The sequence below is a fragment of the Eriocheir sinensis genome, chromosome 12 (assembly GCF_024679095.1).
Source record: "Eriocheir sinensis breed Jianghai 21 chromosome 12, ASM2467909v1, whole genome shotgun sequence".
Classification (NCBI taxonomy): domain Eukaryota; kingdom Metazoa; phylum Arthropoda; class Malacostraca; order Decapoda; family Varunidae; genus Eriocheir; species Eriocheir sinensis.
Window position 1 is genome coordinate 4610547 of NC_066520.1, and position 17684 is coordinate 4628230.

General features: G+C 41.4%; 1 protein-coding gene across 1 annotated transcript in view; it reads left to right on the forward strand.

Moving 5' to 3' along the window:
- LOC126997319 (protocadherin Fat 4-like) overlaps positions 1-17684 on the forward strand; it is a 71896-nt gene that overhangs the window by 13683 nt on the left and 40529 nt on the right. The window contains exons 3-4 of the mRNA XM_050858342.1: positions 10387-10573; positions 11862-12036. Of these exons, the coding sequence (XP_050714299.1) occupies positions 10387-10573; positions 11862-12036 (362 nt within the window). The remainder of the gene's footprint in view (positions 1-10386; positions 10574-11861; positions 12037-17684) is intronic.

Below are 17684 nucleotides of genomic sequence, written 5' to 3' on the forward strand. Positions count from 1 at the left end.
ATATATATATATATATATATATATATATATATATATATATATATATATATATATATATATATATATATATATATATATATATATATATATATATATATATATATATATATATATATATATATATATATATATATATATATATATATATATATATATATATATATATATATATATATATATATATATATATATATATATATATATATATATATATATGCACACACATTTACATATCTATATCTAAACCTATTAACAGTGGTGTCCCACAGGGTTCTGTCCTATCTCTCACTCTCTTTCTGTTGTTCATTGATGATCTTCTTTCCAAAACGAACTGTCCTATCCATTCTTACGCCGATGACTCCACTCTGCATTACTCAACTTCTTTTAATAGAAGACCCACCATACATGAACTTAACGATTCAAAGCTGGAGGCAACAAAACGCTTAGCCTCAGACCTTACTATTATTTCCGATTGGGGCAAGAGGAACCTGGTGTCCTTCAACGCCTCAAAAACACAGTTTCTCCACCTATCTACTCGACACAATCTTCCAAACAACTATCCACTATTCTTTGACAACACTCAGCTATCACCTTCCTCAACACTAAACATTCTCGGTTTATCCTTAACTCAAAATCTCAACTGGAAACTTCATATCTCATCTCTTACTAAATCAGCTTCCTCGAGGCTGGGCGTTCTGTACCGTCTCCTCCAGTTCTTCTCCCCCGCATAGTTGCTATCCATTTACAGGGGCCTTGTCCGCCCTCGTATAGAGTATGCATCTTATGTTTTGGGGGGGGGGGTCCACTCACACAGCTCTCCTTGACAGAGTGGAGTCAAAGGCTCTTCGTCTCATCAGCTCTCCTCCTCATACTGATAGTCTTTTACCTCTCAAATTCCGCCGCCATGTTGCCTCTCTTTCTATCGGTATTTTCATGCTGACTGCTCTTCTGAAATTGCTAACTGCATGGCTCCCCTCTTCCCGCGGCCCCGCTGCACACGACTTTCTACTCATGCTCATCCCTATACTGTCCAAACCCCTTATGCAAGAGTCAACCAGCATTTTCACTCCTTCATCCCTCACGCTGGTAAACTCTGGAACAATCTTCCTTCATCTGTATATCCTCCTGCCTACGACTTGAACTCTTTCAAGAGGAGGGTATCAGGACACCTCTCCTCCCGAAACTGACCTCTCGTTTTGGACACTTCTTTGACTTCTGTTCGGGAGCAGTGAGTAGCGGGCTTTTTTTTTTATTTATTTACGCCCTTGAACTGTCTCCTTAGCTGAAAAAAAAAGAAAGAAAAAAAAAAAAAAATATATATATATATATATATATATATATATATATATATATATATATATATATATATATATATATATATATATGACTTCATTGTCATTCTATTACTAAATACATCTGTGCTCTTTATCTCTCACCTAACTCTACTAACTAAGTAAGATTCTTTGACTACTTGAACTCTAAAGTGGAGCACATCTTGACCCACTCTCCCTTCGGTGAAATCTCCATCCTAGGAGATTTCAATGTTCACCACCAGCTTTGGCTTTCATCCTCTTTCACTGACCAGCCTGGTGAACAAGCCTACAACTTTGCTACCTCAACGATCTAGAGCAGTTGGTCCAGCACCCTACACGTATTCCAGACTGTGGAGACAGGCCCAACATTCTAGACCTCTAACTTACCTCAAACCCTTCTGCTTATTCTGTCAAACTGTTCTCTCCGTTGGGCTCCTCCGATCACAACCTTATTTCTGTATCCTGTCCTATCGCTCCTGTACACCCTCTGGAGCCACCGAAGAGGCGATGCTTCTGGCATTTTGCTTCAGCTCGGTGGGACGACCTGAGGATGTACTTTTCCGATTTCCTGTGGAATGATTATAGCTTCCAGGAGCCAGACCCCTCTGTGTGTGATCAGCGCATCACAGAGGTGATTGTCTCTGGAATGGAGGCATACATTCCACGTACTTTCTCTACTCCTCACCCTAAAAAGCCTTGGTTTAATCACGCTTGTTCTCGTGCTGTCAATGATAGAGAGGCAGCTCACATAAGGTACCAGAGCCTTCGAAGTAATGCTAACTATGAACTTTACATTTCTGCCCGGAATCGTGCCAAATCAATTCTCCGACTAACCAGAAACTCTTTCATTAATAAAAAATGCCAAAACCTTGCTTTCTCTAACTTTTCCCGTGACTTCTGGCATCTAGCCAAAAACATCTCCTCCAACTTCACTTCTTCATCTTTCCCTCCACTCATCCTGCTGTCTATAGCAACCAACGCCTTTCGATGGGGTCAAGATGAACATTCGTTTAGGCCCCTTAACTCGACGTTTGATTCATCCCACAGCGCCAGTTCTGTTTACCAAAATTGGCCCACTAGATACTCGGATTAGTCGCCGAAGCTTCAGCGTTCAAGCAAGCTCGGCATCTCACCCATTTAAAGTTTGAGAATAGGTTGAGGACGTTTCGTCCCCAAGACCTCTAATCATTCGCTTTACCGGATGAAACTCCTCCGTTTCCGCGAGTACCAGCTATCCTGAGGGAAACTTCGGAGGGAACCAGCTACTAGATGGCTCGATTAGTCTTTCGCCCCTATACCCAGCTCTGACAATCGATTTGCACGTCAGAATTGTTACGGACCTCCACCAGAGTTTCCTCTGGCTTCATCCTGGCCAGGCATAGTTCACCATCTTTCGGGTCCCAACATGTCTGCTCATGGTACTTGCCGACAGCACGCGTGCTAGGCCACTCCGGACAGAGCAGGATCGGAAGGCAAAACCGCGCGGGACGAACCCGGATGAGAGCCGAAACCCCCACTCGAAGCCCGCCTGACGCGCGGCGCGCCAACCAAGAGCCCAAGCAACGCCGACGAGGCCAACAACAGATTTGCACGACGGCGTCGAATGGCAAGTCCCGGGCCTGCGCCCCCCTGCATACAAGCGCCTCCCGCGAAGGAGACGGACCACCGTGCGCACCGAGCACCCGCGAAGCCGGAGGTAAGCGACGGGGGAAAGGGACTCACCCCGCGCACACCCCTTGACCCCGCTTTGGGATGGGAAACTCTCTAAGGCTGAACTCTTCTCTCAAACTTTTTCTAAAAACTCCACTCTGGACGATTCTGGGCATATTCCTCCTACTCATCCCCCCTCTGATTCTTTTATGCCTGTTATAAAGATTCTTCAAAATGATGTTTTCTGGCCTCAATCCTCAGAAGGCTTATGAATCTGATGGAGTGTCTCCTATTGTTCTTAAAAACTGTGCTTCCGTGCTGTCACCCTGCCTGGTCAAACTCTTTCGCCTCTGCCTGTCAACATCTACCTTTCCATCCTGCTGGAAGTATGCCTTCATACAGCCTGTGCCTAAGAAGGGTGACCGTTCTAATCCCTCAAACTACCGTCCTATAGCTTTACTTTCTTGTCTATCTAAAGCTTTTGAATCAATCCTTAACCGGAAGATTCAAAAGCACCTTTCCACATCTGACCTTCTATCTGATCGCCAGTATGGGTTCCGCAAGGGGCGTTGTACTGGTGATATCCTTGCCTTCCTAACTGACTCTTGGTCATCCTCTCTTAGCCGTTTCGGTGAAACCTTTGATATTGCGCTCGACATATCAAAAGCTTTTGATAGAGTCTGGCACAAATCTTTGCTTTCCAAACTACCCTTCTACGGTTTCTATCCTTCTCTCTGTACCTTTATCTCCAGTTTCCTTTCTGACCGTTCTATTTCTGCTGTGGTAGACGGTCACTGTTCTTCCCCTAAACCTATTAACAGTGGTGTCCCACAGGGTTCTGTCCTATCTCCCACTCTCTTTCTGTTGTTCATTGATGATCTTTCCAAAACGAACTGTCCTATCCATTCTTACGCCGATGACTCCACTCTGCATTACTCAATTTCTTTTAATAAAAGACCCACCCTACAGGAACTTAACGACTCAAGGTTGGAGGCAACAGAACGTTTAACCTCAGACCTTACTATTATTTCCGATTGGGGCAAGAGGAGCCTGGTATCTTTCAACGCCTCAAAACACAGTTTCTCCACCTATCCACTCAACACAATCTTTCAAACAACTATCCACTATTCTTTGACAACACTCAGCTATCACCTTCCTCAACACTAAACATCCTCGGCTTATCTTTAACTCAAAATCTCAACTAGAAACTTCATCTCTCATCTCTTACTAAATCAGCTTCCTCGAGGCTGGGCGTTCTGTACCGTCTCCGCCAGTTCTTCTCCCCCGTACAGTTGCTATCCATTTACAGGGGCCTTGTCCGCCCTCGTATGGAGCATGCATCTCATGTGTGTGTGTGTGGGGGGGGGGGAGGGGGGGGGTCCACTCACACAGCTCTCCTTGACAGTGTGGAGTCAAAGGCTCTTCGTCTCAACAGCTCTCCTCCTCATACTGATAGTCTTCTACCTCTGAAATTCCGCGGCCATGTAGCCTCTCTTTCTATCTTCTGTCGATATTTTCATGCTGACTGCTCTTCTGAACTTGCTAACTGCATGCCTCCCCCCCTCCCGCGGCCCGCTGCACACGATTTTCTACTCATGCTCATCCCTATACTGTCCAAACCCCTTATGCAAGAGTTAACCAGCATCTTCACTCTTTCATCCCTCACGCTGGTAAACTCTGGAACAATCTTCCTTCATCTGTATTTCCTCCTGCCTACGACTTGAACTCTTTCAAGAGGAGGGTATCAGGACACCTCTCCTCCCGAAATTGACCTCTTTTTTTGGAAACTCCTTTGACCTCTATTCAGGAGTAGTAAGTAGAGGGCTTTATATATATATATATATATATATATATATATATATATATATATATATATATATATATATATATATATATATATATATATATATATATATATATATATATATATATATATATATATATATATATATATATATATATATATATATATATATATATATATATATATATATATATATATATATATATATATATATATATATATATTCTTTACAGCTGAGGAAACAGCTCAAGGGCAAAAAAGGAAACAATAATGAGAACAAAAAAGCCCGCTACTCACTGCTCCTATAAAAAGCATTCAGAAGAGCGGCCGAAAGAGAGGTCAATTTCAGGAGGAGGGGGAGGTGTCCTGACACCCTCCTCTTGAAAGGGTTCAAGTCGTAGGTAGGATGAAATACAGATGAAGGAAGATTGTTCCAGAGTTTACCTGCGTGAGGGATGAGAGTGAAGATGCTGGTTAACTCGTGCGCAAGGATGAGCTTGAGTAGAAAGTTGTGTGCAGCGACGTCGCGGGAGGGAGGAGGGCATGCAGTTGTCAAGTTCAGAAGTTTAGAAGAGTGAAAATATCGATAGAAGATAGAAAGTGAGGCAACATGAGAGGTAGAAGAGTATCAGTAAGAGGAGGAGAGTTGATGAGACGAAGAGCCTTTGACTCCACTCTGTCCAAGAGAGCTGTGTGAGTGGAGCCCTCCCACACGTGAGATGCATACTCCATACGAGGGCGGATAAGGCCCCTGTGTATGGATAGAAACTATGCGGGGGAGAAGAACTGACGGAGACGATACAGAATTCCCAACCTCGAGAAAGATGATTTAGTGAGAGAAGAGATGTGAAGTTTCCAGTTAAGAGTTTGAGTTAAGGGTAGACCGAGGATGTTCAGTGTTGAAGAAGGTGACAGTTGATTGTTGTTGAAGAATAGGGGATAGGTGTTAGGAAGATTTTGTCGAGTTGATAGGTGGAGAAATTGGGTTTTAGAGGCATTGAAGGACACAAGGTTCCTTCTACCCCAATCGATACTGAGAGCATGGTCTGAGGTTAAGCGTTCTGCAGCCTCCAGTCTGGAGTCTTGTAATTCCTGTTGAGAGGGTCTTCTGTTGAAAGAAGTTGAATAATGCAGAGTGGAGTCGTCAGCGTATGAGTTTGTTATGGAATGATCATTGATGAATAACAGGAAGAGAGTGGGTGATAGGACAGAGCCCTGTGGAACACCACTGTTGATAGGTTTAGGGTAAGAACAGTGACTGTCTACCACAGCAGAGATAGAACGTCCGGAAAGGAAACTGGAGATAAAGGAACAGAGAGAAGGATATAATTCGAAAGAGGGCAGTTTAGAAAGCAAAGAGTTGTGCCAGACTCTATTGGAAGCTTTCGATATGTCTAGTGCAGCTGAGAAAATTTCACCGAAACGGCTAAGAGAGGATGACCAAGAGTCAGTTAAGAGGGCAAGAAGATCACCAGTAGAACGCCCCTTGCGGAATCCATACTGGCGATCAGATAGAAGGTCAGAATTGGAAAGGTGCTTTTGAATCTTCCGGTTAAGGATTGATTCAAAAGCTTTAGGTAGACAGGAAAGTAAAGCTATAGGGCGATGGTTTGAGGGATTGGAACGGTCACCCTTCTTAGGCACAGGCTGTATGAAGGCGTACTTCCAGCAGGAAGGAAAGGTAGATGTTGATAGGCAGAGGCGAAAGAGTTTGACCAGGCAGGGTGTCAGTAGAGAAGCACAGTTTTTAAGGACAATGGGAGGCACTCCATCAGGTCTATAAGCCTTCTGGGGGTCGAGGCCAGAGAGGGCATCGAAAAAACATTCTTGAGAATCTTAATAACATGCATAAAGGAGTCAGAGGGGGGGATGAGTAGGAGGAATATGCCCAGAATCGTCCAGAGTGAAATTTTTACGGAAAGTTTGAAAGAGTTCATCCTTTGTGATAGATGAGACGGCGGTGATGCCGTCAGGGCTAAGGAGAGGAGGGAAAGATGAAGAAGTGAAATTATAGGAGATATTTTTGGCTAGGTGCCAGAAGTCCCGGGAATAATTAGTAAAAGCAAGGTGTTGACATTTACTATGAGAGTTTTTGGCGAGTCGAAATATAGATTTGGCACGACTCCGGGCAGAAATACAAAGATCATGGTTAGCAGGAGTGCGAAGGCTCTGGAACATTTTGTGAACAGCCTCTCTATCTTTGTTAGCATGAGAACAAGCATGATGAAACCAAAGCTTTTTAGCATGAGGAGTCGAGAAAGTATGTGGAATGTGTGCCTCCATTCCAGAGACAATCACCTTTGTGATGCGCTGGGCACACACAGAGGAGTCTCTCTCCTGGAAGCAGTAATCATTCCACGAGAAATCGGAAAAGTACATCCTCAGGTCGTCCAATCGAGCGGAAGCAAAATGCCAGAAGCATCGCCTCTTCGGTGGGTCCAGAGGGTGTGCAGGAGCGATAGGACAGGATACAGAAATAAGGTTGTGATCGGAGGAGCCCAACGGAGAGAACAGTTTGACAGAGTAAGCAGAAGGGTTAGAGGTAAGGAAGATGTCTAGTATGTTGGTCTTGTCTCCAAGACGGTCGGGAATATGTGTAGGGTGCTGAACCAACTGCTGTAGATCACTGAGGGAAGCAAAGTTGTAGGCTTGTTCACCAGGCTGGTCAGTGAAAGAGGATGAAAGCCAAAGCTGGTGAGTTCAATTAGTCAAAGAATTTTACATAGTTAGTAGAGGTAGGTTAGAGATAAACAGTACAGACGTATTTAGTCATAGAATGACAATGAAGTCTTACCTAGATGGTGTAAAATTCATAGGAGTCAAGGTCGTGTGCACGAGAGCAATTGCATGATGTCGTTGAGCACGTAGGCGCAACATCCAGCTTTGGATTGAAATTTTGGATAGAGATAATAGGAGGGAACAGAGTAGAGAGTGCTGTCAGTAGCCTCAGAAACCTGTGTTTCGGTGAGGAAGAAAAGGTGAGGTTTAGAGAAGGAGAGATGGTGCTCCACAGAATGGAAATTGGAACGAAGATCGCGAATGTTGAAGAAATTGATAAGGAAGAGGTCTGACACCTCTTAAGTCGGCAGCCAAAAAATTAGTCCTCCCTGGGGGAATTTGTGGTCTTCCCCAGGCGGGGACTCCGAGGCAATGCTAAGTTTACCCATTTTGAATTTGTAAAATCAAGGGAAATGGTGAATATGTTGTGTGAATGTAGTGTGGTGGTGAAAGAGAGAGGATCTGTCTCTAGAGAGCATGCTGAACTACTCTCTGGTGTTGATGAGACAATAGGGAAATGGAAAGTGAGGATATGGGAAGGGTCTTTGGAGGGCTTCAACACCCTCCTCGCTTCCCATATATACCTCACCGGGAGTGTCTTACGCCACTCTATATATATATATATATATATATATATATATATATATATATATATATATATATATATATATATATATATATATATATATACAGTACTAGTCAAAAATATTGGACCCCCTTCTCGTCACCCACACCACATGGCAAAAAAAGTCAAAATCGACAACAATAAATCATAAACTGGTTATTGTATTTTCCTTTTAATACTTGGTGATATTGCCTTTTCTCTTTATGACGGCCTTCAGACTGTCAGGAAGTGATTGGCGAGGTTTTTCAACTTGTCAGATGAGATATTGTGCCACGACTCCTCAACAGCCTTGGCGAGTTTAGGCACTGACCTGATATTCTTGCCCTTGAGATCCTTCTTTACGATGGTCCAGAGGTACTTAATTGGATTTATATCAGTTGGAAAGCCACTGTTGAACAGATTTGGCTGCGTGGGCAGGTGCACCGTCATGTTGAAAAATGGTAGCCCTCGGTTTTCCAAATGAATCGGGAAAATGGTCACACAGTGACTCCAGATTCACGTGCTGGTTCACTCTTAAGTTTTTTGGTAACATAACCAACTCACTAAGGCCATTACTCGAGAATGAACCACAAACTATCAAAGAATCTGGGTGTTTTACCGTGTGTTCAACATAACGTGGATGAAGCGAGTCGCTACCTTTACGGCGATACACTCTGAACCCTCTGTTACTTGTGACTGTGAATGTGGCTTCATCAGTCCACAACACACATCCATTGCTCCTTGGTCCCATTTTTTAAAACTTTTGGGTGAATTTCACACGGCGGCTCTTCTGAAGACTGCTTAATAAAAAAAAAATTGTGGGTTTGCGACTCTGGTAACCAAGCTCAAATAGGCGGCGTGATACAGTCCTGACAGACACTCTCTGGAAGGCAGCAGCATTCTCCTGTTTAAGTTTCCTTGCTGTTGTCTTGACATCAGACTCCACAGCACGCTTTAAGACAGTAAGTAAATATGTAACTCTCTTAGTTGTCTTCCTGGGGCGCCCAGACCGTTTTTTAGGTTTAGGCGTCTCTTGCCTTCCCTCCTCCCTGAAGCGCCGTAACCAACGCTTGACTGTTGTCCTGGATACTCTCAGCTGTTCAGTTATTTCTCTAACTGAATGACCTTCCTTAATCCCTACGATCTGTGCAATAATATCAGATGAATACTCCTTCGTTTTAGACATATTAGCAAACATAATGAGTTATCACAAAATGTTATTGCGCAATAATTCACCAGGAAGCGGAAAGAGTCGCCCAATACCTCTGCTCTCCAACGTGGCCCAAGACACGCTGAGGAGGTGTTGTGAGCTAGTGGTGCAAAGTTGAGCGATGTGGAAATGTCATGACAGGGGCTGAAACATGGACTAAAATGGTTAATTCTTAAGAGGATCATGCCTTTTTCTCCATATGTATCAGACCCCCAGCTGGGGGTCTGATACTTATGACGAATACTGTATATATAATGTATATATGGCGGTGGCCGAGTGGTGAACCCGCGGGTGTGGTGAGCCCGAGGGACTGGCCTGGACTAGGGTCGGGTCCCACAGAAACACGCTGATTTTTCAAGTCATCGCCGGGAGGCGGAAGATTACCCACATCCTGTCCGGGTCTTCAGTCAACCTTCACTTCAGCGACTTCGGTCAAGATAAGCACCGGCGGGCAGCATGGGCCAAGCAAGAGTCAAGGCAGACACTATAAATTAAATTAGCCTGCTCCACTAGCGGGCTGGGGCCGTCCCTGTTGCCCCTCAAGAAAGCCTACTGGCACACCAGGCAGTAAAAAAAAAAAAAATAATAATAATAATAATAAGAGAGAGAGAGAGAGAGAGAGAGAGAGAGAGAGAGAGAGAGAGAGAATATAATATATATAGAGATAGATAGATAGATAGATATAGATAGATAGATAGATAGATAGATAGAGATGCATAAAGTTAAGTGAGTTCCCAGCTTTAGCACTATGAATCTGTTAAAGGATAAATCACAGTTCATCATCACTATGGTTACTTAATTTCATTTGCATCAACTTTTATTGAACCAGTATCTCTCTCTCTCTCTCTCTCTCTCTGTGTGTGTGTGTGTGTGTGTGTGTGTGTGTGTGCGCGCGAGTCTCAATATTATGCATCAAGTCAGGATAATGATAATCCTTCTCAGTGTATAAAAAATCAGTTCCAGAACAATAATGTATCATTAGACCAGTGAATGTGCTCTGCATCGATTTTTTCTCTTATCCCCTTAGAAAGTTTTGTAATCACCATTCTGGACGAAATCGACGAGTCTCCCATAGTCGACTGCAAGTATGGCTGCGGTGTTATTAGTATTGATGAAGTCAACGAAATTGATCCAAGTAGTTATGCCAGCGTGCTCGTGACCACATTGACAGTGACAGACCCGGACGAAGAAGACACCATCTATCTCTCCTTAAGGTGAGTCGGTTAGTTTATTTTCAAGTTGCACTTTGCCACATTCCTAGTGTAAGGTTGGTCGTTTGTACAGTTGTTCCCGCACCCTAAGAATCACAAGATCTTACATTCCTGTATACAATATTTTAAAAAAAAATATGGAAATCATTATTCTTTATTAAACTATAAACCACATTAATAAAATTTCTGGCTCCATGATATAATAGAGAATTCTGATGATAATAATGATGATGTTTATGATTATGGTAATGATTATAGTAAGGCTGATAGTAGCGATGGTAACGATTGTGCTTATTATTATTATTATTATTATTATTATTATTATTATTATTATTATTATTATTATTATTATTATTATTATTATTTACAGCAGAGGAGTCAGTTCAAGGGCATAAAAAAAGGTAACAAATGTGAAAAAAAAAGCCCGCTACTCACTGCTCCTATAAAGAGTTAGAGGAGTGGCCGAAAGATAGGTCAATTTCGGGAGGAGAGGTGTCCTGATACCCTCCTCTTGAAAGAGTTCAAGTCGTAGGCAGGAGGAAATACAGATGAAGGAAGATTGTTCCATAGTTTACCAGCGTGAGGGATGAAAGAGTGAAGATGTTGGTTAACTCTTGCGTAAGGGATTTGGACAGTAAAGGGATGAGCTTGAGTAGAAAGTCGTGTGTTGCGAGGCCGCGGGAGGGGGGGAGGCATGCAGTTAGCAAGTTCAGAAGAGCAGTCACCATGAAAATATCGATAGAAGATAGAAAGAGAGGCAACATGGCGGCGAAATTTAAGAGGTAGAAGACTATCAGTAAGAGGAGGAGAGCTGATGAGACGAAGAGCCTCAGATTCCACTCTGTCCAAGAGAGCTGTGTGAGTGGAGCCCCCAACACGTGAGATGCATACTTCATACGAGGGCGGCCAAGGCCCCTGTAATGGATAGCAACTGTGCGGGGGAGAAGAACTGGCGGAGACGGTACAGAACGCCCAGCCTCGAGGAAGCTGATTTAGTAAGAGAAGAGATATTAAGTTTCCAGTTGAGATTTTGAGTTAAGGATAGACCGAGGATGTTTAGTGTTGAAGAAGGTGACAGCTGAGTGTTATCAAAGAATAGGGGATAGTTGTTTGGAAGATTGTGTCGAGTGGATAGGTGGAGAAACTGTGTTTTTGAGGCGTTGAAGGACAAGTTCTTGCCCCAGTCGGAAATAATAGTAAGGTCTGAGGCAAAGCGTTCTGCCGTCTCCATCATTTTTATGTTTATGATGATCATACTAATAATAGTAATGATGATGATTTCTCTTAACAGAGAAGGCGATGAATTTGTGTACTTGTCCAAAGAAAATGTGAGCGTGCAGGCAGGGAGTGTGGCGGAAATTGATATTTTCACAAAGAAAGATGCAAATATCAACTGTGAAGCCCAGCAGACCATTCCTATCGAAATTTTCATGGAGGATTCTGAAAACCACAACGCTACCATAAAGGTTTGTGTGTATATTAACATAGCTGTATTTAACTAGTTGCGATAAAAGGGAAGTGAGCTACACTCGCAGGGTTTCTTTTCAAATCTCAATTTATCAAAATTATCTCCGAATTAATAAAATACAAAGGTTGAATTATCTCCTTTTCGAGGTCACTCCCAGTGACAGTGCTTCTATGGGGAAAGCTATGATTCATGATATCTCTAAGACACGTTGCATTCCTGAATTTTTCAGTGTCCCTTTGTATTTCTGGTATCCCTTATAAGGAGCTCATCCCTGTCTATTGTTTCCATTTCCTTTATTGCCCTGTTCACATCAATTAGTTATCCTCTTTTCTTCTCTCTTCTAAGACCGTCAATACACCCTATCCAATCTATCCTTATATGTCTTGTTTCTTAAATTAGGCATAATGTGGTTTTTTTTCTGAATTCTTTCTATTTCCTGAAAAAAAAAATCTTTCTGTGCGAAGACCACACCTTCATTGTATATTCCAATCTTGGTCGAACAACCAACAAAATGAACTTGTTCATCATACTTTCATTCATGTAAAAGAGTGCCACCTAAATGTTGGTGAGGAGCTTATATGTGTCTCTTGTAATTTTGCCTATTTTTTATTCTCTTGGGACAAGTTGTTTTAAAATGTAACACCAAAATTATTTTCCTCTTATGCCTTTCTAGTCTGAATTTTTCCTATTTCATAATTCCACCAAGGTCTCCTGGTTCATTTCTCTAATTCAAGAACGTTAAATTTCTTCACGGTAAATTTCATATCCCATTCTTGGCTCCACATTTAAAATTTATCAATGTTATCTTAAGTCAAGACAATGATCCATGAGAACATCAAACTCTTCCAAATATGTCAGCCATTTGTCTTTAATATTAGTCTCTCGCAGGTCAGCCATTATGAAGACTTCCTCGCTTGTTCCTTTGCTTCCTCATACACATAGCCTTCAATTTTCAATTTACCGATATCTGCTTCATGTTTCATTTTACTTTTACAATCAATCAATCGGGAGGGTGTTTCGCCTCTCCCACCCTACGACGCCGAAACCCGGGGGTTCCTCTGACGTTACATGTCAGCCTTTCCTAAAGGATACTAATATTTGACATAGAAAATTATATCTGGTTCCTTGGTTAGTGCAAAGTCCTGCCTTGCAGGGGTCTCATCTCTAAATCTCCCATCTTCTTCAATCCATTATGTCATAGAATTTCCCCTTGTGATGTTTAACAGCTTTATATTCCATTACTCCTCTCCTCCCTCTGTACTCCAGTCTTACCAATTAACTTATTTATTGCTGATTATGTTCTCACTTACATGGATCAGACCTTCTAAACATTAAGTGCTATTATTCACCATATTGATAGTTTCACCTCATTCCTTGCCTTCGTCTTTGCCGGGACATAGCAAACTGCAATATTTATTTATTTTTCCTTGTCATTATATTTTGCCATGTTTTCACTCATTTTCACATTATCCACCATCATGTTTTTCACCGCCAACATACCTCCCTCTCCCTGCTTTCCATTTCCATCTCCTCTGTATATTATAAACTTATTTTTTCTCATATCTAGATGCTGTATGATCTTGTTCAATTTTGTTTTCATTAGGGATAGTATATTGGGCTTCCTCGTTTTTAGATGACCATTTATCTTCAGTTTGGCTAATAGGACTCCCTACACATTTGCATATGCTACTTTCACCTCATTCCCTTCGCCGTTTGTCATTCTTTCCCTAAATCCACTTTTTCAACCTTTTTAACAATCTCCAGCAGAATCGTATCTTCTGCTATCCTTTCTCCCTTCCTTAACTTCGGGAAGTAGCCCTTCCCTTTTTTTTGTGTGTGTTTTTATCAAGTCAATATTTTCTTAAACCTCTCGTTTTCTGCAAGCTTCTACAATCTATTTATAATCTAATTTACTTTCACCTATTGCACCTCAGCGGTGCAGTGGTTTGCGTGCCCAGCTACGAATCTGCGGGTCCCGGGTTCGAATCCCGAGTAGTTGGCATGCAGCTCACCCATCTGTTCATCCTCTCTTTCGGCCTGGTCAACAATAGGGTACCTGGGAAACCTTGGGTTGGTAATCCGTCATAACCCGGATGCCATACTAACCCTGTGAACCCCATTACCCACTTGGGTAATGGGGTTCATCCCACCACAGACTCAAAAACCAGTCCGACGACAATGAGCGGCGAGGCCACGCACTGCTATATATCGTATGTCCCCAACTTCAATTACCCTCACTTCCACATGTAACCTAAATTTGATCTTGAGTGGCCTCCCTTTTTCCTTTTCATACTTCTCCAGTATGTAAACATCTGTTTGCTTATCAATCTCCTCATTGTCATCCAATACTGCCCGTACTACTGTATATCTTTTTACTAAATTCAATTCAGCTTTATCACTAACTGTTGGGCCATTTCCTTAGGTTTAGAATTATATTTTTTACCTCCTTTTGTCCACAGTGCCTCGTTGTCCTTGAATGACTTTATTACTTCATTTTGTACTTTCTCCTGTTTTTTTTTTCCTTTTCAAATGATGATTTTGCCGCTTGATAATTTGACTGAAACAACTTTCTCTTTTTCCTTAATTTTATTCCAACCCTTATGGCCATACTTAATATCCTTCATACTTAGCCCTTCCCTCACTCTGCCCCATTTTTTCTTTTCTTTTTTATTTTTTTCTCTTTTAATCCCTTGTTTTCTAGCTTGAAGCGAGGTACTTCAGACACAGCACTTACAGACATTGGTTTTAATTCAAATAAAATCACCTTTCAACATAGTCTGACTATTTCACTTTGGCAAATTCCTCCAGCAGTGTGTTCGGTATACTCTACTGGCCCCTTATACACACTGCATTTTTGTCTGCAAAACCTTAAACGTGTACTACTTAGCCTGTCGAAAATTCCCTATAGGATACCCTACACTCACTACACTGACTGTTCACTACACTAGTGACCTAGCTCCTTGTAAACATTAGCAATGTCTTTCGTTGATCCTAAGAGTGGGCAGAATGACTTCTTGAAACTATATGCCTGTGTGTGTGTGTGTGTGTGTGTGTGTGTGTGTGTGTGTGTGTGTGTGTGTGTGTGTGTGTGTGTGTGTGTGTGTGTGTGTGTGTGTGTGTGTGTGTGTGTAATAATAATAATAAAAATAATCATAATCATAATCATAATAATTATAATAATAATTAAAAAAGCGGTTTAATGAGGGAAAAATTCCAGCCCAAGGGCTGAAAATTAACATGTGGATGAGATACATACATGTGTGTGTGTGTGTGTGTGTGTGTGTGTGTGTGTGTGTGTGTGTGTGTGTGTGTGTGTGTGTGTGTGTGTGTGTGTGTGTGTGTGTGTGTGTGTGTGTGTGTGTGTGTGTGTGTGTGTGTGTGTGTGTGTGTGTGTGTTTGAGTGTGTGTGTGTGTGTGTGTGTGTGTGTGTGTGTGTGTGTGTGTGTGTGTGTGTGTGTGTGTGTGTGTGTGTGTGTGTGTGTGTGTGTGTGTGTGTGTGTGTGTTTGTGTGTGTGTGTGTGTGTGTTTGAGTGTGTGTGTGTGTGTGTGTGTGTGTGTGTGTGTTGGTGACGGGGATGTATCTACTCATTAAGAAAACCTATTGATGACGGTAAGCAACACAAATATCGGACGTAAATACGCTGAATCTCACATGCTCGTCTGTCCAACACCAATCTGTCAGATGGTATACCAGGCAGTTTGAAATTCCTCAACAACTCTTCCACAAGAATACTTAACCTTTTACTATTCTTCCTGTAGCTGGAAACAATATGGTGTGGCGTTAAGTCTCGTCCCCCTGATTTGGTTTGTCCCATCTCGATCTGCGTATGCGCGGAACCGAATCTTTACTATCACAGAGTAACTAAGTTAAGCATCTAAGTGTAAAGAAGTACCAAGGAGAACCTAAAAAGCGATGCAAAGCGAAACAGGTCACAAGAAGAAGAAGTGTTGATATCCTAGTTTGTCCAAGCAAGATGGTGGCAAGAGAGCACGGCAGATTTTATGGGAAAATGGCCAATTTCAAGGAAGAAATGGACCTCAATTCAGTTACAAGATGTGCAGGTTATCTTATGTATCACATTTACCGACATATAAGGGATGCAGGTTATTTCCATCATATATCCAGTGAACCCTACACTACGGACCGGAAACTTGCCCCAGCCCTGTCAATAAGCCGCGAATTTTGGAAAACCAACCGCTTTGGTTCGAATCGCCATAACCCCCTTATTTCTGGAGTTATAGAAATGTTTTTGGTATCAGTCGACGACAAAATGAAAGGGCTATATTTTTTAATAACCGACCGGGCTCAAAAACCGACTCGAAAGAGTAAAAAATCGAATAAATTCGAAAAAATATATATATATATATATATATATATATATATATATATATATATATATATATATATATATATATATATATATATATATATATATATATATATATATATATATATATATATATATATATATATATATATATATATATATATATATATATATATATATATATATATATATATATATATATATATATATATATATATATATATATATATATATATATATATATATATATATATATATATATATATATATATATATATATATATATATATATATATATATATATATATATATATATATATATATATATATATATATATATATATATATATATATATATATATATATATATGGTGAAGGTGAGTAGAGAAAATCAAGGGTCAAATCAGAAGTTTATTCCTGGCTAGTTTCGCTTGGTACAGCTTCTTCAGAGGAATGAATACACCAGTGAAAGCATGCTATATTTATACACAGAGACAAATCCCTAATTGGTAACTGCCTAGGCTGTACAGAATACCTTGTAATGGTTGCGACAGTGCATACTATGGCGAGACATACAGAGGCCTGGGCAAAAGGATAAGAGAACATAAAGCAGACGTACGTCACCACCGTCACACGAGCGCACTAGTGAACCATATTGACGAGAGGGGGCATTTACCTAATTGGGAAGGGGCGGTGATTTTGGAGAAAGGACTAAGCAAACTACGGAGGAAGGTACTGGAAGCGCTACATATATCAGTGAATGAAAATATTAACCAGAGAACAGGTGATATAAAATGGGCAAGGATCACAGCGGCAGTCACGGCAAGGCAGGCGATTAAAGGGGCGGACCACCAACGGCTACCACCACACCCTAGACCTCACTCACCCAAGCGAGGTCCACATGACCCGACCTGACCACCGAGGAGGAAGCCTAGGCAGTTACCAGTTAGGGATTTGTCTTTGTGTATAAATATAGCATGCTTTCACTGGTGTATTCATTCCTCTGAAGAAGCTGTACCAAGCGAAACTAGTCAGGAATAAACTTCTGATTTGACCCTTGATTTTCCCTACTCACCTTCACCATATATATATATATATATATATATATATATATATATATATATATATATATATATATACATATATATATATATATATATGTATATATATATATATATTGGTAGGCGGTGGCCGAAGTGAAAGCGTACTGGACCCACATTCGCCGCGTGATGGACGACGCGGGTTCGAATCCTCACGCTACCACTCGGATTTTTCAGTCACCGCCGAGTGGCTTAAAACTACCCACATGCTGTCCTGA